The sequence below is a fragment of the Mya arenaria genome, chromosome 13, assembly GCF_026914265.1.
Source record: "Mya arenaria isolate MELC-2E11 chromosome 13, ASM2691426v1".
Taxonomy (NCBI): Eukaryota; Metazoa; Mollusca; class Bivalvia; order Myida; family Myidae; genus Mya; species Mya arenaria.
In genome coordinates, this window is record NC_069134.1 from 9,108,103 (window position 1) to 9,130,816 (window position 22,714).

The 22,714-nt window shown below is 36.6% G+C and overlaps 3 protein-coding genes across 3 annotated transcripts; all 3 read left to right on the forward strand.

The window, feature by feature from the left end:
• Positions 1–572: 572 nt before the first annotated feature.
• Positions 573–2,215, forward strand: LOC128213862 (uncharacterized). Its single transcript, XM_052919930.1, has one exon. The coding sequence runs from the start codon at positions 584–586 to the stop codon at positions 2,213–2,215; it is 1,632 nt and encodes a 543-aa protein (XP_052775890.1). The 5' UTR covers positions 573–583.
• A 535-nt stretch (positions 2,216–2,750) lies between these two features.
• On the forward strand, positions 2,751–10,470 carry LOC128213864 (uncharacterized). The gene is made up of 10 exons (XM_052919933.1): positions 2,751–2,811; positions 5,945–7,011; positions 7,210–7,354; positions 7,570–7,732; positions 8,046–8,194; positions 8,669–8,753; positions 8,985–9,102; positions 9,223–9,462; positions 9,784–9,941; positions 10,197–10,470. Exons 1-10 carry the CDS (start codon positions 2,751–2,753, stop codon positions 10,378–10,380), a joined length of 2,370 nt encoding a protein of 789 aa, XP_052775893.1. The 3' UTR covers positions 10,381–10,470.
• Positions 10,471–19,422: 8,952 nt separating this feature from the next.
• On the forward strand, positions 19,423–20,537 carry LOC128213865 (short-chain collagen C4-like). The gene is made up of 3 exons (XM_052919934.1): positions 19,423–19,543; positions 19,778–19,849; positions 20,056–20,537. Exons 1-3 carry the CDS (start codon positions 19,423–19,425, stop codon positions 20,535–20,537), a joined length of 675 nt encoding a protein of 224 aa, XP_052775894.1.
• Positions 20,538–22,714: the final 2,177 nt, after the last annotated feature.

Genomic DNA, 22,714 nt, shown 5'->3' on the forward strand with positions numbered 1-22,714 from the left:
CATGCTGAAATACTGAAGCATATTTTAATATTGTCTTATCAATAATAACTATTGCAAATCAAAGTTAAATTTTATGTTAATACTTATTAATAATAATCAACGAAAATCATAGATAAAGTACAACAGCTATAATATATATGTATATAAACCTCTTAGTAACATATATTATTTTTTTCTTTTCAGCTGAACAATGATTGGCTACTGCAGACTGATCGGGATCTTACTTCCATTGGTATATGGTTGTGTCTTTCCGGACCATTTCCAAGGTCAGACATGGTATACAAACGTTAAAACGTCAACCAGAACAATGGTTTATTTTGTAGATGACATTATGGAATATAACGATGAAAATACTGAAGTCGGCTACGTTAGCAAAGTATATACGTACAAATGTGCGCAGAACATTGGTATTAAAAAATTCATTGTAGAACGTTATAAACAATTTACATGCATTTCACTGATTGCGAAAAGTTCGTCAGTTATGGAAGTATCAATGTCTCACCACGCGGATACACTAAACTCTTCATTGTGCGATTCGAATAACATTATAAAAAGCCCATGGTTATGGATTTCTTTGGAACTTATGAGAAAAGAGTTTTCCGTCTGTCCATTCTCGGGTGGATACAATATGAAGATTAAAGATAAAGGAGGTATTGATCACGCCTGCAATTTCATCGACCTCCCGATGCGCTTCGAGAGCGAGTGTTTGAGAGGGGAAGGAATGACGTTTGACTTACGGACAGAGCATTGCATAGGTGCTCTACCAATGCGTAAGACACAGAACGTAATGTGTGTGAGTCACTGGCGAGAAGATGGAGACGTGGTCACAGTTTTACGCGACACTGACACAGACACCGTCTGGTGTCTTCGTATCCCCGCGAGGAATTCATTTACGGGAAAAACAATTATGCTTCTCTTCACTGATGTTGCCTGCAAAGTGGCTGCCGATGTCAATTACTTTACTCTAGAATTACAGATGGTACCGCAAAATACACTCTGTACAGACGAGCACGCAAATTGCAACATACTTCCATGCACATCCCATTTCGAGTCTCAGTGCTTGCGAACATGCTCAATGTGTGACCCTAACACGTATCCGACAGCGTGTGATTTCCCAAAAAGGTTTAGAGGGAAATGGTTTCTTAACGATAATTTTGGTGTTTCTGATGTAAATATAACGACGTCTAAGATGCGTGTTGAAAGAATTGGAAATTTTAATTGTATATCTTTCCATGATTCACCACCTCGGAAATCTAAGCAATTCACAACGTTGTCATTCTTCAGCAACGGATGCAGGCCTCGATATACCTGCATCAGGTTCAAAACCCTGAACTCCAACGTGCTAGGTCTTGGTATAAGTCAAAGTCGTGTGTGGCCTCTCCCAAATGGACATAGACAAGTTGGTGCGTCGGTGTGCGAGCTTAGTAATTTTAAAGAGGACCATGCACCGATAAGGGACACATTTAGAACGAACTCAGATATATTCAAGCCCATTGTCTCGTTGGTGAATAACATTAATTCAATGCAGTGTCCATTTCACAATAGTTTTGTGTTTAACGCAACTTTAAATAATGGGACAGTTTGCAATGGAGCATTTTTTAAACGTTGCAACGAGTCGTCTCATTTACTGTTTATCTTTCACAAATGCCCATACGAATATTTGTCAGTGGAATATGTGTGTCTTGGTAGCATTCAAAGCAAATACTGGGAAACAATAACATTAATACAAAACCAAAATGACGTTAAAGACACGCGTTGCATCGTTACGTCTGAAATCGAACCAGGACATATTCTTGTTCTACCAGCAGGGGAATGTGATCAATTTTCATGGGCGCACGTCAATGCAGGAATACGCAAGCCTTCACTGGATTTAGTAGTGACCCCTGAAAACAAAAACTGTCGGTTTCCGGAGGAGACTCCGGTTGTATTTGGACGAAGTACAACAATGTCTACAGTACCGAAACCTCAACATGACGCATGGAAAGGGATACATGCCGAAGTTAAACTCTCGAAATATCTAGAAAATCAAACACATAAGCACCGACACCAAAATACTATGCTTTCTTCAACAGAAGCGTATGATGATCGCAGAATTGAACTTTCAACTGAAAATGTGCTTAGTTCTGTGTTTTCGCAATCAAGTTCACAACAGATCGTGAATTACTTTAATATGCTGTATTATGTATCTACTTTGTACTATATGGCCATGCTTTAATTTCATTGCATATCTGGTTTCTTTTGATATCTGTTTAATTATTTTTTGGTAGAATAAAGATATTTTTAGACGCACCTGTTTCAAATGATTGCACCTAATGTTGTTGTTCAGATCAAACCGAGACTGCTGTGACCTGTTTTATACCATCACCGACGGATCTCGCTTTCAAAAGTAATACATCAAAACTGTATCAATTTTATTATATATTAGGAAAAATTCATTCCAGACAGTCGCTATCCCTATATTAACAATTTAATAATATATTATTTTAGCATTCCTAAACAACATATCTCAGAAAAATAGAAAAATGCAGAACTTCCTCAAAACTTCTTTTTTAGGTAGTTGCATTCAGTTCTTCACCCAATCCAGCTTATGAACACATAGAAAAAATAGATTCGTCTATGTATTGTTTAGATACATTACTTTGAGCAGACACGCACGCTAGTTCACGGTTTTGTACATACGGTGGACAAGGAAGCGAACCACACTGTGCTTCAACCAAATAGAGAATATTTTGATTATCGTCCGTTCCTCCATGTTGGAGAAATTCTGGGTTGCCATCTACACATATGTGATTATATCCATCGCTTCCAGACGTAAACGTTCCAGCCATTAGAAAGCCACTGTATTCAAGTGTCCATCCAATGTAGCAATTGTTTCTTGCCGGAATCATCAAATTTAAAGCGAAGTGAGTTTTGCAGACGGCGCACGGTATATCTTGGTTATTTACGTTGTTGGGAAAGTATTTAGTTGCTTCGTTAAGATCGATTTCAGCTCCATAGATACGGCCACCAAACGGTGCTACTGCGTCATCGTATCGACCCCACGTGGGCTCATTCGGAAGACACTGTTCGTTTGTACCTCCTCCATAAGCATTGTATTTTTTCCCAGCAGTGAAACCTATGACAATTTTGTAATACTTTTGTTAATAGTTATTATTCAAAAGTGCATAATAACAATAATTATATGTACAGCATGTTACGATATTTAAATTATTCATGAAATTATTCCAGACTTACATAATTTCTATGTCATCCTTACAGGGTGTTTAACTGATAACTGGGTAAACAAATGTATGCCGTAACGGTATATATACTTATAATACAATGTTTTATAAACTGTTTAATGATTAAAACAAGCATGTTCCATTAAATTGCTGTGGTACAAACACGACTTATTTGGTTGGATTAAATGTCCATTTGACACTACCACACCCGAAATGTGACTTTATTTACCGTGGTATACAAGTTCAGTGTTTGCCGGACATGAGCTTCTTCCCCATCTGATATACAGCGATCCATGAGTACCTTGAAGAAGTGAGCAAATAATAGGCAAAAGAAATATGCTTAGCTGTTTTATTGTTAAATGTATTATGATGATGTTAGAGCAGTTATTTAATTATGAGAAAGTTGCTCTTCTTATTTTTATATCAGCTACATTCTCGCATGCGTATGGATTCATCACTAAGGCTATGAACATTCCGCATTTATATTTGATCTTAACAAAATTAAATTTAGTAAGAAAAACTCTTACTTTGCTGTGATTGTTCGAGTATCTGTACTTTGGAAACAAGCTTGTCTTGTTCTGACTGCATTAATACGATTGTAGACTGTAGGTTGACAATTTGTGACGGCAGAATGGAGCAAAAGTCGTTTAGTGTCAACATCTGCTTTCTCACATTTAGCACCAATTACAAACAGTAAACATATGATTCCAATTATACTTTCCATGTTGTACATTACAAAGTAATGTCGCTAATACTAACTAGTATCGTTTTCGATTACTTCACAATTATGAACTTATCTCTGAGAAACATCAGCTGCGAGGCCATTTACAACTGCAAAGTCTTTGAGATTCAATTTAAAACTTGATATACAGACAGATCTTATGTCCCAAAACAACACAGGAACTTTTAACTCTGGATGTTTTTCATGCCCATACGATATTGCTGCGAACTGTTTTAAAGCATTATTTTCATAAAGGAAATTATTGAAAAAAAAAATGATTGTATTCACAATAGAAACCCTGTCAGATCACCACGATAGAACAAAGCTCATGACCCTTTTCTGTATTCTTAAAGTTATTGCTATTTGTCTAATTACTATCCTCTATCAAAATGCAAGGGGAATAAACGAGTACTTCATTCGGCGGGGATGTTGCAGTTTGTGACTGCTCTTTTACCCAAATGTATCAATGATTACAAAATCAAAAATATAATCTTCACCAGTATCAACTTGAGGAAAAAAATAATTAACATAGAAACTGATAAAGAAATTGCATATATTCAACGACCGGATACAAATATCTCATGCAAACACATTAATTATTAAATGTTGGGGAATGCCAATGTCTTTATTGATCACCCCTCGTATTTTTACAAAATATGTAAGAAAATGTAAAAAAATAATATTTTTAGTTTTGATTCTAAACCTCTGGGCTCTGAATTTCCTTATTATGAGCAACACGTATCCCATCGACATTCGAGAAAATTTGTAAAAAATATATGGTATTTATATATTGGTATGGGAATTAAAAGTGTTTTTTTATTCAACTTCACAGCAGTAAAAACATTACATCAGGTGTTTAAGTTATGTCTAGAAAATCGGAATATTGTCTCGATGTAACAGACCCGAGAAAATATGAGTATGAAATGGCACACGCAATGCTAGGCTCAAACATTGTACCTCGTTACAAGCCATGCAGTCTCAACATATTGATGGAAATGAAATGTGATCCTATTTACCTTGGTGTTCTTTATTCGCTCTATAACATATGGACACCGAATCAAGCCGGTTTAGTTGTTTCTTATGTGTGGTCTTCGATTCCAGCATATATTTCACGGCTGAGTGTGCTTACAACAAAAGGATGTACGTAAGGATTAGCGGAAAATCGGCACACACAAAACATTCAAATAAACAGCCGATGAAAAGTATGTCACATTGACTTGAAATTATATGCAATAGCAATGAATATTTTTCTTCGATTTTCCATCACTTTTTCGAGGAAATTTATACCAGCACTAAATCACAATGTCAGAATGTATGTACGCTATCTAATTTAACCGAAAGTTTTATATGAAATGTAAAACTGTATAACCATGATTCAAACGCCATAACATGCCTACGTTTATCTGTAGAAAAAATGAAGTATTTCAAATATTTATGCTACCTAGGACACACTGTCATTGTGCACATACAAACTTAAAACCATTTTAATGCATTCAGTGTCAGCCATAGGTAAAACATAACGTTTGGCATGGCTATGTGGAGATTTCTGACAGTAAGTACTGAAAATATAAATGTATTAACTAATCTATGTATTGTATGCGCTGCCATGTCAATTATAATGAATATACGCGTATGCAAGATGCAATTTACTATATTTATTTTACAGATAATTGCGGCGTGGTGCGTTGACTATTCTCGTAAGTTACAAGCATTGACATGTTAATAATGCACTATTAAAGCCTTGCTGAAATCGTTTGTACGTTTAGATTGTTTTGTTTAAATAACTAGTAACACTATTTAGACTTTAAATCTCATTTTTCCAAAGCCAATATGCTAGAAATATATTCAGTTAATTTATCCTTTTCAAAAGCTTGTCAATCAAATTGTTGTAAAAAGACGTACAAGTACACCAGAAACCAATTGTGTTTGACTATAATTTAGAATACACTTAAATAATGAAATGCCAGAGTTTAATCCACAGATGAATAACATGATATTGCAGAGTCAAGCTCATTCATATTCGGGATACCTCAGACGCACTCTCCTTCAGTCGATTACATTAAAGTGTATGTATCAGCAAAACAGTCCTGTCAGGTATACATAAATGCTCCCGGAATATCTTTTACCAGAAACTTTACTTTGAATGCTGCAACCACGTCATCCGTTCAAATACCATCGACAACGATAATTACAAATGATGGGATTTCTAGAAAATCCATTTTTGTTGAAAGTTCTGAGGACGTTGAAGTACGAGTTATGATACGCCAAAAAGACACCTCCGACGGTTTCCTTGCGCTACCAATAACAACAACCTCATCTGAGTTCTACATTGCGTCATATGTTCCTACCGATTCATCTAGCCAGTTCCTAATATCTGCACCCTATGATGGGACATCAGTATCTATCACTTTAAAGATGACATCAGGAGTCATTGTGTACGACGGAAGTACATACAGAAATGGTGATACAATCACAATTGCACTTAATAGGTTTGATGCATTTTTCTTGCACCATTCATACGATCTGACCGGCACACATGTTTCAAGTTTAAAACCAATCTCTGTTGTATCAGGAAATAGGTGTTCAGATGTGCCATATCGTTCGACTGCCTGTGATTACTTGATAGAACAAATGCCTGCCGTTAGCAGTTGGAAAAACGAGTACTTCACCGCAAATTTGAAAACACGACGCAACAATAGAATTCGTATCATATCTGCAACGGATTCGAATACCGTTCATATCACTGGTGTTTCGACACAAACATTGAATAAGGGAGAGTTATATGAACATGTTGACCAACACGATATCGTTACTAGAATAGTTGGTTCGAAACCCGTACTGGTAATACAGTATTCAGAAAGTTCAGCTGTTGATGGCGCCTTAGGTGATCCAGCAATGATCCTTGTTCCTGAATTAAACTCTCGAAATAACGAAATGTACTTTGAAACGCCTTTAGGTTTTTCAAACTATGTTTCTATTACTATAAGAACTGCAAATGCTAGTAGGCTTAAGCTTGATGGAATTTGGATAGACAGAACAGACGAGAAAAGAATAACATCTAGCGATGAGGTATTTTTCTTTTATAAACATTTTTTTGGATACAAAGACATGTACGTTGTATTTCACTGTATTGTTTTGAAATAGTCTACCTTAAAACGTGTACATTCTTTATAATGTTGAATCCATGGTCTACGTAAACATGCCTTCTAGACTGTATATAATATATATTGTTTATTTTACATAAACGTTTTGTTCTCGGTTTGTTAGGAAATAAGTATTATACGCGTGCAAGTCAACAATGGCAAGCATCACCTTCGGCACGAGGAAACCAATGTCAGATTTGCAGCTATATTATATGGTTTCGCAGAAGATGAGTCCTACGGGTTTCCGCTCTCATGGAGTACACGCAACGGTAAGCGCTTATTAGTTAGTATCTTGAAATAGTCTGTATTCCAGCTGGACACTTGCAGTCCGATAGTGTCATTCGAAAAACAATCCACTAACACAATATCAAACATTTGAATACACATATATTCAATAAGTCTATATATAAGACATTTTGTTACCTAAACATACAGTTAGCGAATGTATTGTTTTTAACAATGATGATATGATTTTTATCTGCAGTTGTGACTAGTGTACGCTTGGTTAATGGATCGTCGCCAAATGCGGGCATTGCACAAGTCGAGTTCGGTACTGGTGTTTGGTATTCCATTTGTTTGCATTGTGCTGTCGGACAGGTTGCACATGCTTTCTGTCAAACTCTCGGCTACGACAAATATCTTTTGTCGTAAGTCAACATTTATCTCCTCATAAACACTTTTAATGATGCCTGTTTATGGTGTAAGTATATTTTTGTTTATAAACGTTAGCAATCATGTGAGAACCAGATTAGCTCCAAATTTCCATTGACAGTGCGTAGGCGATACTCCATACATTTATAATTGATATATAAGCGGTATCTTTGTGGACAGCGTATATAATATTAATTATTTGTATGTTTGGCTTTGGCCTTTGATCATTGTTTCAATAAACAAGATCGCAGTAAGATGTGGCTGCTTTGCTTGTCCCTGTATAGTTCCCATTACATCTTCTATCCATAGGTCTAGACTAAGTTCCTCATCTGGCTCCAGCTCTATGCTATCTTTGGATGGATTGTCGTGTGCTGCAGATCTATTAAACACTTGCACTATTGAAATAACAAGTGTCTATTCATCAAGTTGTCATGACGGAGTTGCTGTCCTTGACTGTGGTAAGATCCTTAAACTGCATGTGTAACCAGCGTGTAATAATAGAGGGGAGATGTAAAACACCAATCGTGAGAATACAAACAGACAGTAAAAATGTCGGTGATACGGTTATGCTCACTGATATTGTCAATTTATTTTCAAAACGTTAAATTGTATGTGAAATCACATTGCACCCCTGTGCATGTTACTGTACAGGATATCAATGACAAGCCGTATATTTCATTTAAAGTACATTTAAAATAGATCTCGAGAATTCCCCGTATAATTCATTATAAGATAAATGATGCCTTAAATATTAAATTTAGTTAGAATTTTCAAGGCATACAGTGACATTAAGCAGATATCTTATTTCTTCAAAGTTTATCTTTACAGGGTTTTGTCATAAGAATTGTACGCTTGAAATAAGTTCATAGTATCTATATATTTAAACTGATTTTGATTATTGCAAAGACTTGTTATAAAAAATAATATTTCAGCCCCATCCCTTGAGGAGATTGTGACATCGACGTGCTCTGCTAACAATATTCTTGTAGAAGTCGATATGGAAAAGCTTCAGTACAGGTGAGTTTTTCATATGAATAGTTGAACTACGTATTCCGTCATGACTTTGGATGGTGGCCATGAAGTGAGCCGAGAGGATTGTGTATGTCGTTATGAGTTATGTATCATGTTCGTATAGGGGTGAGATTTGAGCCACTATCTTCGAAGTCTATCTTAACGTTCATTTTAGATATTCAGGTTTGCAAACGCGAGGAATTGTTTTAATATATATTACTGGTCTATTCTCTTCAGATATCCAGGTTCAATCGCCACTGACTTGTACTTTGGAAACGGCCCATGTACGGGAATGTTAATTGGAAACGTTCTTGAATTCAATTACACGATAAATGACTGTTCTACAACCACTAGCGTGAGTCAAGTAGACATTGCTCTTATTACATTTATGGTATTCCGTTGTTAAGCTCAACAATTTCATTTGTTTTGATCAAACAACACGTGGTATGTGAAAACCCTTACATATTTTTTTCAGATGACAGACTCCGAAATAATGCATTCTAATCAACTCGTGTATGCCTACCATGACCCAAAGTATGCTTTCATCATAAGAAATATCAACTGGACTCTTGATGTCAACTGTCACATTGCCAGAAACTTGTCCCTGGATTCGCATTTGACTTACAACCAATCAACAAGCGGAATTCAACAATTAAATGCAACAGCAAGCTACACATTTAGAACTGAATTTTTCAGAGACCCGAATTTTCTCCAGGTAACAATCATGGATTATCGAATAGCATGAATGCTGATTGACAGACTACACGGTGTTACATTTATAGAAGAAAGTATTGCATTTAAAATTATGGTTAGGTAAAACAATGATTAGAACATCAATCACTTCGTTGGCACGATGTTACTCGAGAGTGTGGTCATGTGGGGAAAATCCATTTGTCAAACTTGGTGACCAAAAACTTTGAATCGAACCCTGGCCGCGTCGATGAGAGCCGTGTGCGATAACCACTGCGCCAACCAGACAGCCACGGTTGTCCCACTATTTCGTCTAAATGATATATATCTGCCCTTGTTTTTACAGCAAATTTCTGGGGAACCGCTGAATGTGCCAATCGGATCAAACGTGTTCGTGAAGACGTTCATTCAGAATGTTGATTGGACTGTTGAAATGAGACTCGACGCATGTTATACCTCCACAGGGGATACAACGCAGTCGAAATATTATCTGATAACGAATGGGTATTATATTTTTTAATTGAAAATGAAGCGTCACCGACGATATTTAACAAGTCTGTGCAAAATACGTATATAATTGTTTTTGTTATTTAAAGACCTGCTTCTAAAATGCGAGTTTATTGATTGTTTTAACGATGCATATCTTCGTCTGTAAAGATTTGTACCAAACGCAAATGAACCATATCTACATGTTCGTGTATGTGCTTTTCATAATATACATAAACAATGATTAAGTATGGTCATAATTATATTTTTCAGTTGTGCGGTTGACGTAAACACCCATCTGCTCTCTCAAACAGATCACGAGACAAAGTTTGTGTTTCAAGTATTTGAAACAGTTGGCAATAGCTATGCCATGAACGTCAAGTGTGACATTATTGTCTGTGATTCCACAAACCCAACATCGGCTCGGCGATGTGAATCTAAACCGCTTTGTACATAGCATATTTTACAATCACATATCTGCTTGCTGCAAATGGATTTATTGCGGGTGTATTTAAAATACATTTTCCATTTCGTATTGTAAAATATATGCGCCAAAATGTGTTATTACATTCAAGTGGATTTATTATTTCATTTAAATTATAATACAATATCGCCCTATCGTTGTCGAGTATCAGTTTGTAAGTTTCTCGTTATTGAAGTGCAAACTTCCAGCTTCCAACGTCGATGATTGGTAACCATAATTGTGACCATAATTGATAACCAACTTAACATTTTTTCCTGTGCATAATAGATTTTGTTATATGGTGTCTGGAAACATAGGTCTGACTAAATCCCACATTATTTGAACACCTGTCAGGGACTCCCTATAGTAAATGTCCTAATTTTTTTAGTTTTCGCAACACATTTTCAATAATATAAAGGTCTGGGCTCTCAGCGTTCAGCAGGCAGGTCTGGGTTCTCAGCGTTCAGCAGGCCAGTCAAGAGTTGTACAGTCAAACCGCGGTGGCTCGATCTCGCTTGACTCAAATTCCTCGTTTCCTCGAACTAGATGTGAATGACCGAATTCTTTAAACTGAAGGTAAACAATCCCGTTTGGCTCGAATTTTCCGAGGCTCGATGTATTTTCGCCGGTCCCTGTGAGTTCGAGCCAAAGGGGTTCGACTGTATTTTGTTCTAAGATTTCCATTAAGTCGTTTTGAAAATACTTGAACAGTTAACTACCATTTTTATTTTTATAAATGTCCTTGTTTCCATAAATAGATGTGAAGGGCCCGACCCCATTAAAACAAATCCCATAACTGACCCTTATAAGTAACTTCCGTTCGGGTTTGTCACACTGGCCAGTACGTTTGTATAGAATTTCAGTTTTGACAAGTGAGTGTATTACACCATAGGTGGCAGTATCAGTCAGAGACAGTTATAAATATCCATCTATATACTCTTAGTTTCCTTAGAAAAGTTTACTAAAATACTGTATGGTCATATCTTTAAAATCTTAAATGATCCGAAATAGGTGACTTTATTGATATTTGAATATTCGAAGCTTGGTCACAAACTTTACGAACATCCTCGTATATTAAAGCTCACCATCTCTGACCGATACTGCCAACAATGCAGTATACCAGTTAAAGAATGAAAACTACAGGAATTGAAATATAAAACCCTGTGAAGAAGCCCCTGGTAAGGGCACAAACGTACTAACACCTCAACACTAAACACTATAACACAGGCATTAAACTAGCTTTTAAAAATACATGGTTGGATTACCGCATTGGAATTTCCACACGAGTTCATTTGCGCACGGATTTACCGGGGGGGGGGGGGGGGGGTAAACTACGCTCATCACCTCAAACTTGTCGCATTAGTTATCAATAAATACAATATTAAATATACTCCTCATCGGAGCAAGCATCAACTTGATTAATGGAGAATACTGTAAAACTAATATATAAACTGTTAATTAATTTCAAGAACTCAGCGTCTGGAAAGAAACATCCCCTGCAAACGAAGCAACAGAACAGAGGCAACAGTGTTTTTTTTTTCTTTAAGGTACGATGTAGTCGTTCAAAGACAGCCACCTTAGCGAATTTAAAGGTAAAACTTAGTCTTCATACAGTCTCACGATGCATGTATAATTGTACAAACCAGGAGATAAAAGAAGATAATAAAGAATTAAACCATAAAAATATATGCTGTCAAATCATTTGAGATATTAATACGAAATGAATCAAAAACCTAACGAGCAATATCTTATATATGAGGCGTCGGCTGGCATCGGTTATTGCACTGAAAATGGTTTGAAGGATAATCTTTTATCCCCAAGAAAATCCGACGACGACTTTTAAGCTCAGGTTGGTCGAAGCAAAAGATACTTTTCACCAGACTAGGCGTTTGTCTAATAACTAAGGTATTCAGATGTTTGACGGCAGGTCAAAGTGTGATGTGGCTAGGGGTCTAACACGCATACTTGTACTGTACAAAGAGCAACTGTCGATTGCATTAGCTCATCATGAGCTTAAGTTGATTAACATTGGTCAGTGACTATTGTCACAAAAATATATTTAACATCAAGGGTAGTGCCGTGCTCAATGAAAACAGTAGAAAATGGCGACGCGATAAGGTTCAATACAAATAGCCGAATGCATTCACATTCCTCAAGTATTCAAAGATAGGTCCAGCAATAAACGACATCGCAATGACATATTAGGTTGGACGTTTGTACTTATTAGTTAATATGCGTCTTTTCTATTCTGATTTCTCTCTGTTCTGCTCATTAAAATGGGCGGAAAAAAAGACTGTTGCTACATTCAAATGAAAATATTGCTGGCAAGATAATCAACCTTAAAACTGAAATGTCCGCGGTGCAAATCTATATCTAAATCTATAAGTATTATCAGTGCCGTAGCTACACTTTCTATACCTCTAAAAATAACCATCGAGGCGGAATGTCTATATTTGAAAATTAGATATAAAAGAATAAATTCTACAAACTACGGTACCATGCTGTTTAATGTTGACTTATTGATTATGTAAAGTGACGATATATGTGACGTTTAGAAGTAGGTTTATGGTATTGGTAACAAAGCCTCATATGATTGTGACAGTAAATTTCCTCTAAATGCACATTTGTTTTGTCTAAATTTATGTAAACCGTGTAGAATTAACTTCAACTGTATCAAAAGTAATAGCAACACAAATGTTGAAATGCTATATTAATATGTAACCTTTTTATGCATTTAATTCCACCAAAGAGTGCAGGAAATCGTTTCTTGCAAAAAAATCTCCGGGGGGGGGGGGGCGCGTCCCCAGACCCCCCTAGACCGTTATGCCTCGGTGTTTTTTTAAGTCTGGCTACGGCACTGATTATTTACTAAACATTTACTGCACTCTTTCTCACTTAAATACTGATTCTTTTACTAGTTTGAGAAACCCACTCAATCAACTGTTAGCGCTTTTCCAACCAATCATTCATGTTCAGTAGCTCTTGTTTATTCATTTTTGTCTCACTGTTTACCGAAATGGTAACTGAAGTGTATCAATGTGACTTTGATATGTTTAGGCTGGTTCCTGTACTTAAACCTGAAAAAGGTTTAACATGAAGATGCTAAAAGTTATGTACGTGAATTTAGCTGCCAAGCGGCCTAGCGACGTGAAGTTAGCGGCCTAGCGCCGTGAAGTTAGCGGCCTAGCGGCCAGGAGGTCTAGCGGCGTAAAGTTGGCGGCCTAGCGGCCTAGCGGCCTTATTTTTCCCTATTTTAAAGCAATTGTTCATGTGGTTTTTTTTGGAAAACAATGATAAATCAATGTATTTTATTCCTATATTAACATAGCGACCATAGATTGTTTTCTATTTCTGTTTTTATATGCGTTTTCTTCTAAAACAACGATAAATTAACTGTTTTAATGCACAAATTTTCAATCTTAAGCGATTATCAACATTTCTTCCAAAAAGTCGTTCAAGCAGTTCAGCGGCCTAGCGGCATTTTTTTTTTAAATGTCGATTGAGTTTTTTGAAAAAAATGTTGAAAATCGCTTCAAATTGATATGTTGTGCATAGAAACACTTAATATATCATCGTTTCAGAAGAAAATGCATGTATTCATGCTTTGAAATAGGATGCCATATTAGGCCGCCAGGCCGCTAGGCCGCTAACTTCACGCCGCTAGGCCGCTTGGCCGCTGAATCGCTGGATCGACTGTTTTTAATAACTATCGCTTCATATTGATAATTTATGAATAACAACAGTTAATAATTATATATCATTGTTTAAGAATAAAAGGCATGTAATTATGCTTTGAAATAGAATGCCATATAAGACCGCCAGGTCGCTAGGCCGCTAACTTCACGCCGCTAGGCCGCTGAATCGCTGGATCGACTGTTTTTAAAAACTATCGCTTCATATTGATAATTTATGAATAACAACAGTTAATAATTATATATCATTGTTTAAGAATAAAAGGCATGTATTCATGCTTTGAAAGAGGATGCCATATAAGGCCGCCAGGCCGCTAGGCTGCTAACTTCACGCCGCTAGGCCGCTAGGCCGCTAGGCCGCTGAAACGCTTGATCGACTATTTTTTTAAATGTTGAATATCGCTTCAAATTGATAATTTATGAATAAAAACAGCAGACATATCATTGATTTATAAGAGCTGGCATGTTTTCATGCTTTAAAATAGATAAATGTTTGATCGACTTTTTTGTAAAAAAAAGTTGAAAATCGCTTCAAATTGATTTTGTGCATAAAAAAACAGTTAATATATCATTGTTTTAGAAGAAAAGACATGTATACATACTTTGAAATAGGAAACCATTTTAGGCCGCTAGGCCACCAGGCCGCTTACTTTACGCCACTAGGCCGCTGAACTGCTTGAACGACATTTTGGAAAAAAAGTTGAAAATCGCTTCAAAATGATATTTTGTGCATAAAAACAGTTAATATATCATTGTTTTAAAAGAAAAGGCATGTATACATGCTTTGGAATAGGATGCCATTTTAGGCCGCTAGACCGCTAGGCCGCCAGACCGCTAACTTCACGCCGATAGGCCGCTAGGCCGCTAACTTCACGTACATCTTAAAGTTCCCTTTTAGTACGCGGTATGTCATGGTTTTTAATGCGCGTTAGGTACGCAAGCAGATGATGGTATTATGAGATTCACTTGAAACTCAATTGTGCGCCGATCTAACTAAGGTTCTCGAGTCACTATAGCAACATCTCTCTGACAAAGCGTAAACTAGAATGTGATTTAATTAGATTGAACAGTGGGTAATTTTCGGTACTCAAACTCAAATTCGTTGACAATGATTTGTAACACAGGATTCGGAAAGAAATTATAGATGAATTCCGTACGTAAGGCCAAAGCCTGCCTACACTTATGACTATATTATCCTTGAGGCAGTGTTGGAAGACGTGAATTCGGTGGGTTAGAAACTTGAGTCCAGACAGTACACAACTTAGTTATGGAGGTGAAAAATAGTCCGGTTATACGATACCATAACGAAAACTCACTAACATGTTTTGTTATGGGACGATAGTCAAGCATTTCGCTTGTGAAAATCATTTAATTCATATGAGCTGAATGAAGACTTTTGCAAACGCTTTGTACACATTGCGTTTGTGTTGCCCTGTTTATGCATAGGTGCAGTACGTATTTTCTGTAGTTCCATTTTGATAAGATGCTGAAAACGTAGTTTTTATTAATTATTACCTACTAGTATATTATATGACAGGAAACATTGCTGGGCGACACTGCACAGATTTAAGAAGTGGTACCGACAACCTTGCTTTTCGTACACTCCGGTTGGGGGTGATTACCACGATGGCGACGGTTTTTCTTAGAGTGTGGATTTGTTGGTCAGAATTGACAATGAAGATTGGTACACTCTCCTTTTCAGACCGGTGAATCAATAGGGTATGCCATGCGTCGTGTGCAAGACAATCTCAACATAAACACTCATGATTCCCGCAAGAAACGTTGCTTCTGAGGCTGGAATGTCGAATACTCAGGGTAGTCAAGTTGACCCTCGCTATGGTTACGACCATCTCAGCATGGACGCTTCTCCTTAAACCATATGTTTTTGGAAAATATCTTTTCAGTTCGTGCTTCAATGTTACCTGCATTCCGTGTCTAAAAAGCTTGTGCCGCGGCTTGAAAAAAGAGATCATAAAAGTAAACTAGAAATTAGTCAAATAACATAGGGAACGAGCTCTTTATATCACTGATTGTTTAAACGAATTTTATTTCCCCGCGAACGATTTTTTTCCAGATAAATAAGACAGATCATCTGTTTAGGGTAAACACAACGAGTGAAACGCTTAAATTAGTACATTGCTTTTGGACTTGATTGTTTTTGGTGTAATACTGTCCTGTTTTGTTTTCCTTCCTTTCGTTTGGTCTATCTACTTACGAACAATGCGTCACTTTGGGTCGTGTTAAAATGCTGACCAAAGTTGCTGACAAATGATAGAGGGATATTGCCGACCAATTGCTGATCATATAAATAAAGACGGAATATTTTTACTAGTGAAATGAAAGTATAATGAGGAGTTATTTTATGTTTCATTATGTACTATTATTTTGTTAAATAAAAAAAAAATAACGATATTTTTTTACAGCGTTTAGTTGCAACCACAAGCAAACTGGCTAACTACTTTCAAGGTCGATCATCATAGTATAGACGAATGTTCTAAAGAACTCAGTTCCTGTTGGTCATATATATTGATGCCCTACAATAAATATAATAATACAATACATGGCACTTATTTAGGGGTGAAAACATTTCTGTATTGAAAAATAACACATGTTAAGTCAAATATTGCAATGCTCTTTAACACTGTGCATGGTTAACATAGACTGACCGGGCTGGGACCAATTTATCAATTTAGGGCACGCTATACCCTACAAGATGCACCCGGCGGGGTGTCTGGGAGGATATTTGGCCACCGGTTTCTAGCGCGTCAAAGTATGACCAAATACGCGACATTTCGTCGTCTTAACGCGCTCCCATATAACTGGTAAAGGGGAGATAATCTCGAAGATATCTCTCGAACCAAAAATGATAGGAGGTTGGTACTGGTATTGAAATTAGGTCTCTCCATTCCCTACGTTACGCCACAATCGGCACAAATCTGACGTCATTGCGTCACTGTTTCCATTCGCCTACAAGGTTATTTTATAAGCTAAAATGGCGCAATAAATGCCTTAAAATGGCGTATTCAATCTCGAAGATATCTCAGCATCCCTGCACCTGACCTGGCTGGGACCAATTTTCCATTTAGGTCACGCTATACCCTACAAGATGCACCCGGTGGGGTGTCTGGGATATTTGGTCATCGGTTTCTAGCGGGTCGAAGTATGACCAAATTCGCGACATTTCGTCCTCTAAACGCGCTCCCATATAGCTCGTACGCGGGAGCTAATCTCGAAGATATCTCTGAAACCAAAACTGATATGAGCTTGGTACTGATATAGAAATTTAGGTCTCTCCATTCCCTACTTTACGCCACCATCGGCGCATCTCTGACGTCATTGCGTCACCGTTTCCATTCGCCTACAAGGTTATATTATACGCTGAAATGGCGCAAAAATGCCTTATAATGGGGTAGGCAATCTCGAAGATATCTCAGCATCCCTGCACCTGACCAGACTGGGACCAATTTTTCCATTTAGGGCACGCTATACCCTACAAGATGCACCCGGCGGGGTGTCTTGGATGATATTTGGTCACCGGTTTCTAGCGCGTCAAAGTATGACCAAATTCGCGACATTTCGTCGTCTTAACGCGCTCCCATATAGCTCGTAAGCGGGATCTAATCTCGAAGATATCTCTGGAACCAAAAATGATAGGAGGTTGGTACTGGTATTGAAATTAGGTCTCTCCATTCCCTAAGTTACGTCACCGTCGGCGCATCTCTGACGTCATTGTGTCAATCTCCACTTGACTCAGGAATTACCATACCACAATTTAACCAAATACAATAATATCCATTAAATTTTTCCTATACACCATTCGGACACTAGTCAGCCCGGTTGTTTACCGCGGCCGAGTATCCTGTTTGAAAAGATCCTTCTTTTTTCTCATATATCTTATCGTATAAGATACTTATATCCAGTGATTGTTATTGCCCACGCCTCTGATAAGCATGTAGTTACCAAAAATGAATTGTCTTGTCATACGGAGTGCGTGTGAATTACCATCTGCCTTCGGTATATCTGTCTAGTATACGTCTTCGAGTCCATTCATTGTTCTAGTTGTACTATATAAAGTTCTGATATGTATGTACTTTTGGCTACTTACATCCTTTATTTTATGAATAAACATCCCAATAGTTTAATTATCAAAGCAATTGTTCAATAAGGAACAGTCAGTTGCTAAGAAACAACTTTACACAATAAGAAGATATGGAAAAAAACTTGAGTTCGATACAGGAGCATGGCTAAGAACGTCCGGTTGACACGAACTAACATGTAGTGTTCCATAAAAAATAGTTGTTTTGTTATTTATTCCAGAGTTAGTTTAAAAGTTGACAGTTACAGCGGATATACGTCCGTTTCGCGGCACATAGTTAACTCAGGTATTTTGAGTGATTTCAAAACTCTATGATTACACAGTTAAACCTTTTTATTTTATAAGGCAGACTGTGTGTGATGTTCATAGTTTCAAACAATGACTGCATCGTATCTTTGAAAAGTTTTTGCATTAGGTGCTCTGAATTGTATTCCTCCGTCTGCAGATCGAGTTGGGATCTCTAATCATAGAAGTACTTGGGTTTACCTATAAGTTTATTATTATTTTGTATTATTAAGTTTTCTCAAGTTAAAGCTGCACTCTCACAGATTGAACGTTTTGACAACTTTTTTAATACATACACGTTAGAAAGTACATACTATTCGATCTATCCTGATCTTAAATATAATAATTACCGATCGACAGTGAAATTAAACATTGGCTGTCGCCCACAACGATCAATATATAACATATAATATGTATTATTGCAGTAGTCTCCAACAATAACTATGTCACCATCTTGAAATGTTCTGAAACATTTAAAGTCAGTCTTGCGAGATCTAAGACTAAATGTCTATCAATAAAGAGCGTTTCTAGTGACTCCATTGTAGAAGGAGTAAACTCATCTGATATGAACTTTATGGCATTGCCGCAAATGAAATATGGATCTCTTACAAGTAGAATCGCTCCACATAAATAATACAATGGAAACAACAGGGGCAAGCCAAGCAGCCAAATATTTAACAAAGATCCTTTTTTACGTCATTATATAAAATACGCTCGTACATACATAGAATCTTGCAAAGTTAAAACGCACAAATAGTAACAACTAATATGCATATTAATACAGGAATCCTGTTTCAGTTAAAAGAAATGGATTGGGGGGGGGGGGCTATGGCACGCCATAATTGTCTAAAATTGTTTGGCCTTCTGATAAGATGCATTGTTTGTCCATATGCAATAGCAATACATGAACGTCGAAAGATGTACGCAATATTTTTCTTAATAATTGGGTTGAGTTTTGGATTCATGAATGCAAAAGAGACGGACTATAAAAGAGTTCTGTTAGGTTCAGAGCAGGAATTGGCTGCCAAAGTGATATCGCTCGAAGCGACGGTGGCTGCACTGGAAAATAAGCTTCACGATATATGTAAGAAATGTCTTTAATGCTTTATGATTTCGTTCAATAATTTATATTGGTTTAGAATACTATAGTATATGCCTTTAAAATGGTATTTTCAGAAGACGTTAAAGAATGTTTGGAAACAAATTTGTAAATAATATTAAACAAACCTGGCATCCAGCCATAAACTAATAAAAAGTTTTAAATTGAATTTGAAATATTTGAAATAACATTTTATTGGCGTCCATATGTATTTTTCAGCTCAAAAAGGTTCAGTTTACACCAGATGGGGGCGAAACGTCTGTCCTGGATCAAGCGAACTGGTATATAAAGGTAAATTGCTTTAACAATGACACGTTAAACGAGTTTTTTTTTTAAATAATTTAAATTTTTATACATATTTTGCGATATTTGGATGTGTGAAGTTAGAATTCATTTTTTTACCTCAAGGCACTTAAAGATGGCGAAAAAAGAGCGTTTGACAAAGTCAATCAAGATAGTCGAGTGATTTACATGTTAACACGATTTTTATCTAACAGGATTTACCGCCGGAAAATACTTTAATGAAGCCGGTAGTGGAAGCGACGAGCAATGCCTTCCCAGCGATCCAACATGGGGTCGTTATGTTGACGGAAATTACGGCGACTATAGAGCTAGAATCTTCGGGGCTGAAATAGATCTTCCAGAGGCAACAAGATACTTTCCATACGACGTCTTTGAGCAAGACATCCCATGCGCAGTGTGCCGTACAAACCATTCTATTAACATCATGATTCCCGCAAGAACTTCATGCTACGCTGGCTGGACGGAGGAATATTCCGGCTTTCTGATGGCGGGAACACACGAACGAATTGGAGCGTTTGATCACATTTGCGTTGATGGGCGACCTGAATTTCTTCAACATGGAGGAACCAATGACAACCAAAACATTCTCTATCTCGTCGAGGCACAATGCGGATCCCTCCCATGCCCACCATACGTACAGGGTCGCGAGCTGGCTTGTATCGTCTGCTCAAAATAAATTAAAAGAACAATCTGGCTTTAACAAAATATCATTATACGTACTTGTTCATAATAAAATAAAAGAAGCATGAACGTCCTGTTTATATATTCTGGAAGAGAAATCAACTACATATGTGCGATAATAATGTATGAAAAAGCAGTCTTGGTTTGGTCGAGGCTGATCATTGCAATCAATGATAGGTGCCACGCTATCAATGTCCACAAGCGCCAAAGCGTCGGATGTATTCAATTTCCTCGTAGCACCAGGGGCCGTTTTCAATATAGTTACATATATGTTTTAACTAATAATTATTGTGATATAAATTCTTATTCCAGAAGGCCATTCGAATCCAAATGTTTTGATTGGTCTGAAAATCTATGATTGAATTCAATGAAACGTTTGAGTCAGACCATTTGCACAAAGTTTCCGGTTTAAATTAGATGTTATGACATGTATATTTATAACAGTAGAAACATATCGGTGATAATTTGATTACCTGATAAGTATTGTGAGTGAATTTTCGAAGTTTTAGATAGATTATTCAATTTCCTCCATATCATACATACAGACATTTGTCAATACAAGTCCGTGCTTCAATGTGTCCTCCATTCCGTGTCTAAAAAAGCTAGTGTCGTGGCTCCAGAAAAGTACTCATCAACTTAAACTAGAAATCCCATTCGTCATTGTGAAATTAATCAAAGAAAATAAAGGAGTATCGGAAACAAGCTCTTTAGATCACTGATTGTTAAAACGAATTTTATTTCCCCACGAACTATTTTTTATGGGTAAACACAACGAATTTACTGCTAAAATTAGTACATTGATTTTTGGACTCGATTGTTTTTGGTGTAATACTTTCCTGCTTTCTTTTCTTCCTTGCGGTGAGACTACCTACTTAAAAAACTCATTTCGGGTTGTGCTAAAATGCAGACCAATAAGCTGACGATAGAAATAAAGCGATATTGCTGACAAAATGCTTATCATATAAATAATAAAGGATTTTTTTCTATTTGTCGATCATTATCGTACAGACAATGTTCTCAAGAATCCAGTTCCTCTTTGTCATATATAGTGATGCCGTAAAATAAATCTAATTATACATAACATGGCAATATTTTACATTTTAGGGCGGAAAACATTTTTGTTTTGATAAATATCACATGTTAAGTCAAACATTGCAATGCTATGTTACACTGTGCATGGTTATGATATATTTTTTAAAACATCTTTTAAACTTGACTCAGGAATAACCATACCACAATTAAACCTAATACAATATCCATTTACATTTTAACCATTTGGACACTAGTCATACCGTGGTTTACCACGGACGAGTATCCTTTTTGAAAGATACTTCTTTTTTTCTCATACATTTTATCTTATAGGATACTTAAATGCAGTGAGTGTTATTGTCTACGACTCTGATTAGCATGCAGTAACAAAAAATTGAATTGTCTTGTCTTTAACATGTCTGAGGGAGTGCGTGTGAATTACCATCTGCCTTTGGTATATCTGTCTAGCATACGTCTTCGAGTCCATTCGTTGTTCTAGTTGTACTATATAAAGTACTGTTATCTATGTACTTGTGGCTACTTACTATCCCTTCTCATATCAATGAACATTCGTATAGTTTAGTAATCATAGTAATTGTTACATAAAGAACAGTCAGTTGCTAAGAAACAAGTTTACACAATAAGAAGATATAAAAAAGCTCGAGTTCGATAGCATGGCTTTGAAAGTCCAGTTGATACGCTTTAACATAATATAGTGTTCCATAAAAATAGTTATTACCAGCCAATTAAACAAAATATTCTAAAAAAATGTATTTAAATTTATTTCTTACGTAGAAGGACTTTTTTATCCTTGCCCCTTTGCAAGATAAGGATTTCCACCATTGTCCACTCTTTGGATCTACTTACTTGAGGTGGGAGTAAATGGGTTCTAGGACTTGACTACTCGTATGTACAGAGTGGTTGGTTATGTGGAAGAAACAGAGTGGTATATAGTTTTAATGTAAAACACTGTTTAATAGATAATAATTTCCCTCTCTTATTTAAATAATACAGTTAGTTTAAGTCATTACAAATCTTCCTTAAGTTTGAATCAAATTGAAGCTTTTTAATACTGAGAATTTGCTGAAGAGTTTTTTTTCCTGTCATTATATATCTTAATAATAAGGTTTTTTCCGTCTTAAA

What these genes read in the sequence shown, in the direction of transcription:
- LOC128213862 (XM_052919930.1), top strand. Translation starts at nt 584, where the DNA reads ATGAGAAAAGAGTTTTCCGTCTGTCCATTCTCGGGTGGATACAATATG.
- LOC128213864 (XM_052919933.1), top strand. Translation starts at nt 2,751, where the DNA reads ATGTTGGAGAAATTCTGGGTTGCCATCTACACATATGTGATTATATCC. An exon ending in TATATCCATCGCTTCCAGAC is followed by an intron (nt 2,812 to 5,944) that starts GTAAACGTTCCA and finishes ATGATATTGCAG; the next exon opens with AGTCAAGCTCATTCATATTC. An exon ending in ACTGTTCTACAACCACTAGC is followed by an intron (nt 9,103 to 9,222) that starts GTGAGTCAAGTA and finishes TATTTTTTTCAG; the next exon opens with ATGACAGACTCCGAAATAAT.
- LOC128213865 (XM_052919934.1), top strand. Translation starts at nt 19,423, where the DNA reads ATGAATGCAAAAGAGACGGACTATAAAAGAGTTCTGTTAGGTTCAGAG. An exon ending in AAATAAGCTTCACGATATAT is followed by an intron (nt 19,544 to 19,777) that starts GTAAGAAATGTC and finishes TGTATTTTTCAG; the next exon opens with CTCAAAAAGGTTCAGTTTAC. An exon ending in AAGCGAACTGGTATATAAAG is followed by an intron (nt 19,850 to 20,055) that starts GTAAATTGCTTT and finishes TTTATCTAACAG; the next exon opens with GATTTACCGCCGGAAAATAC.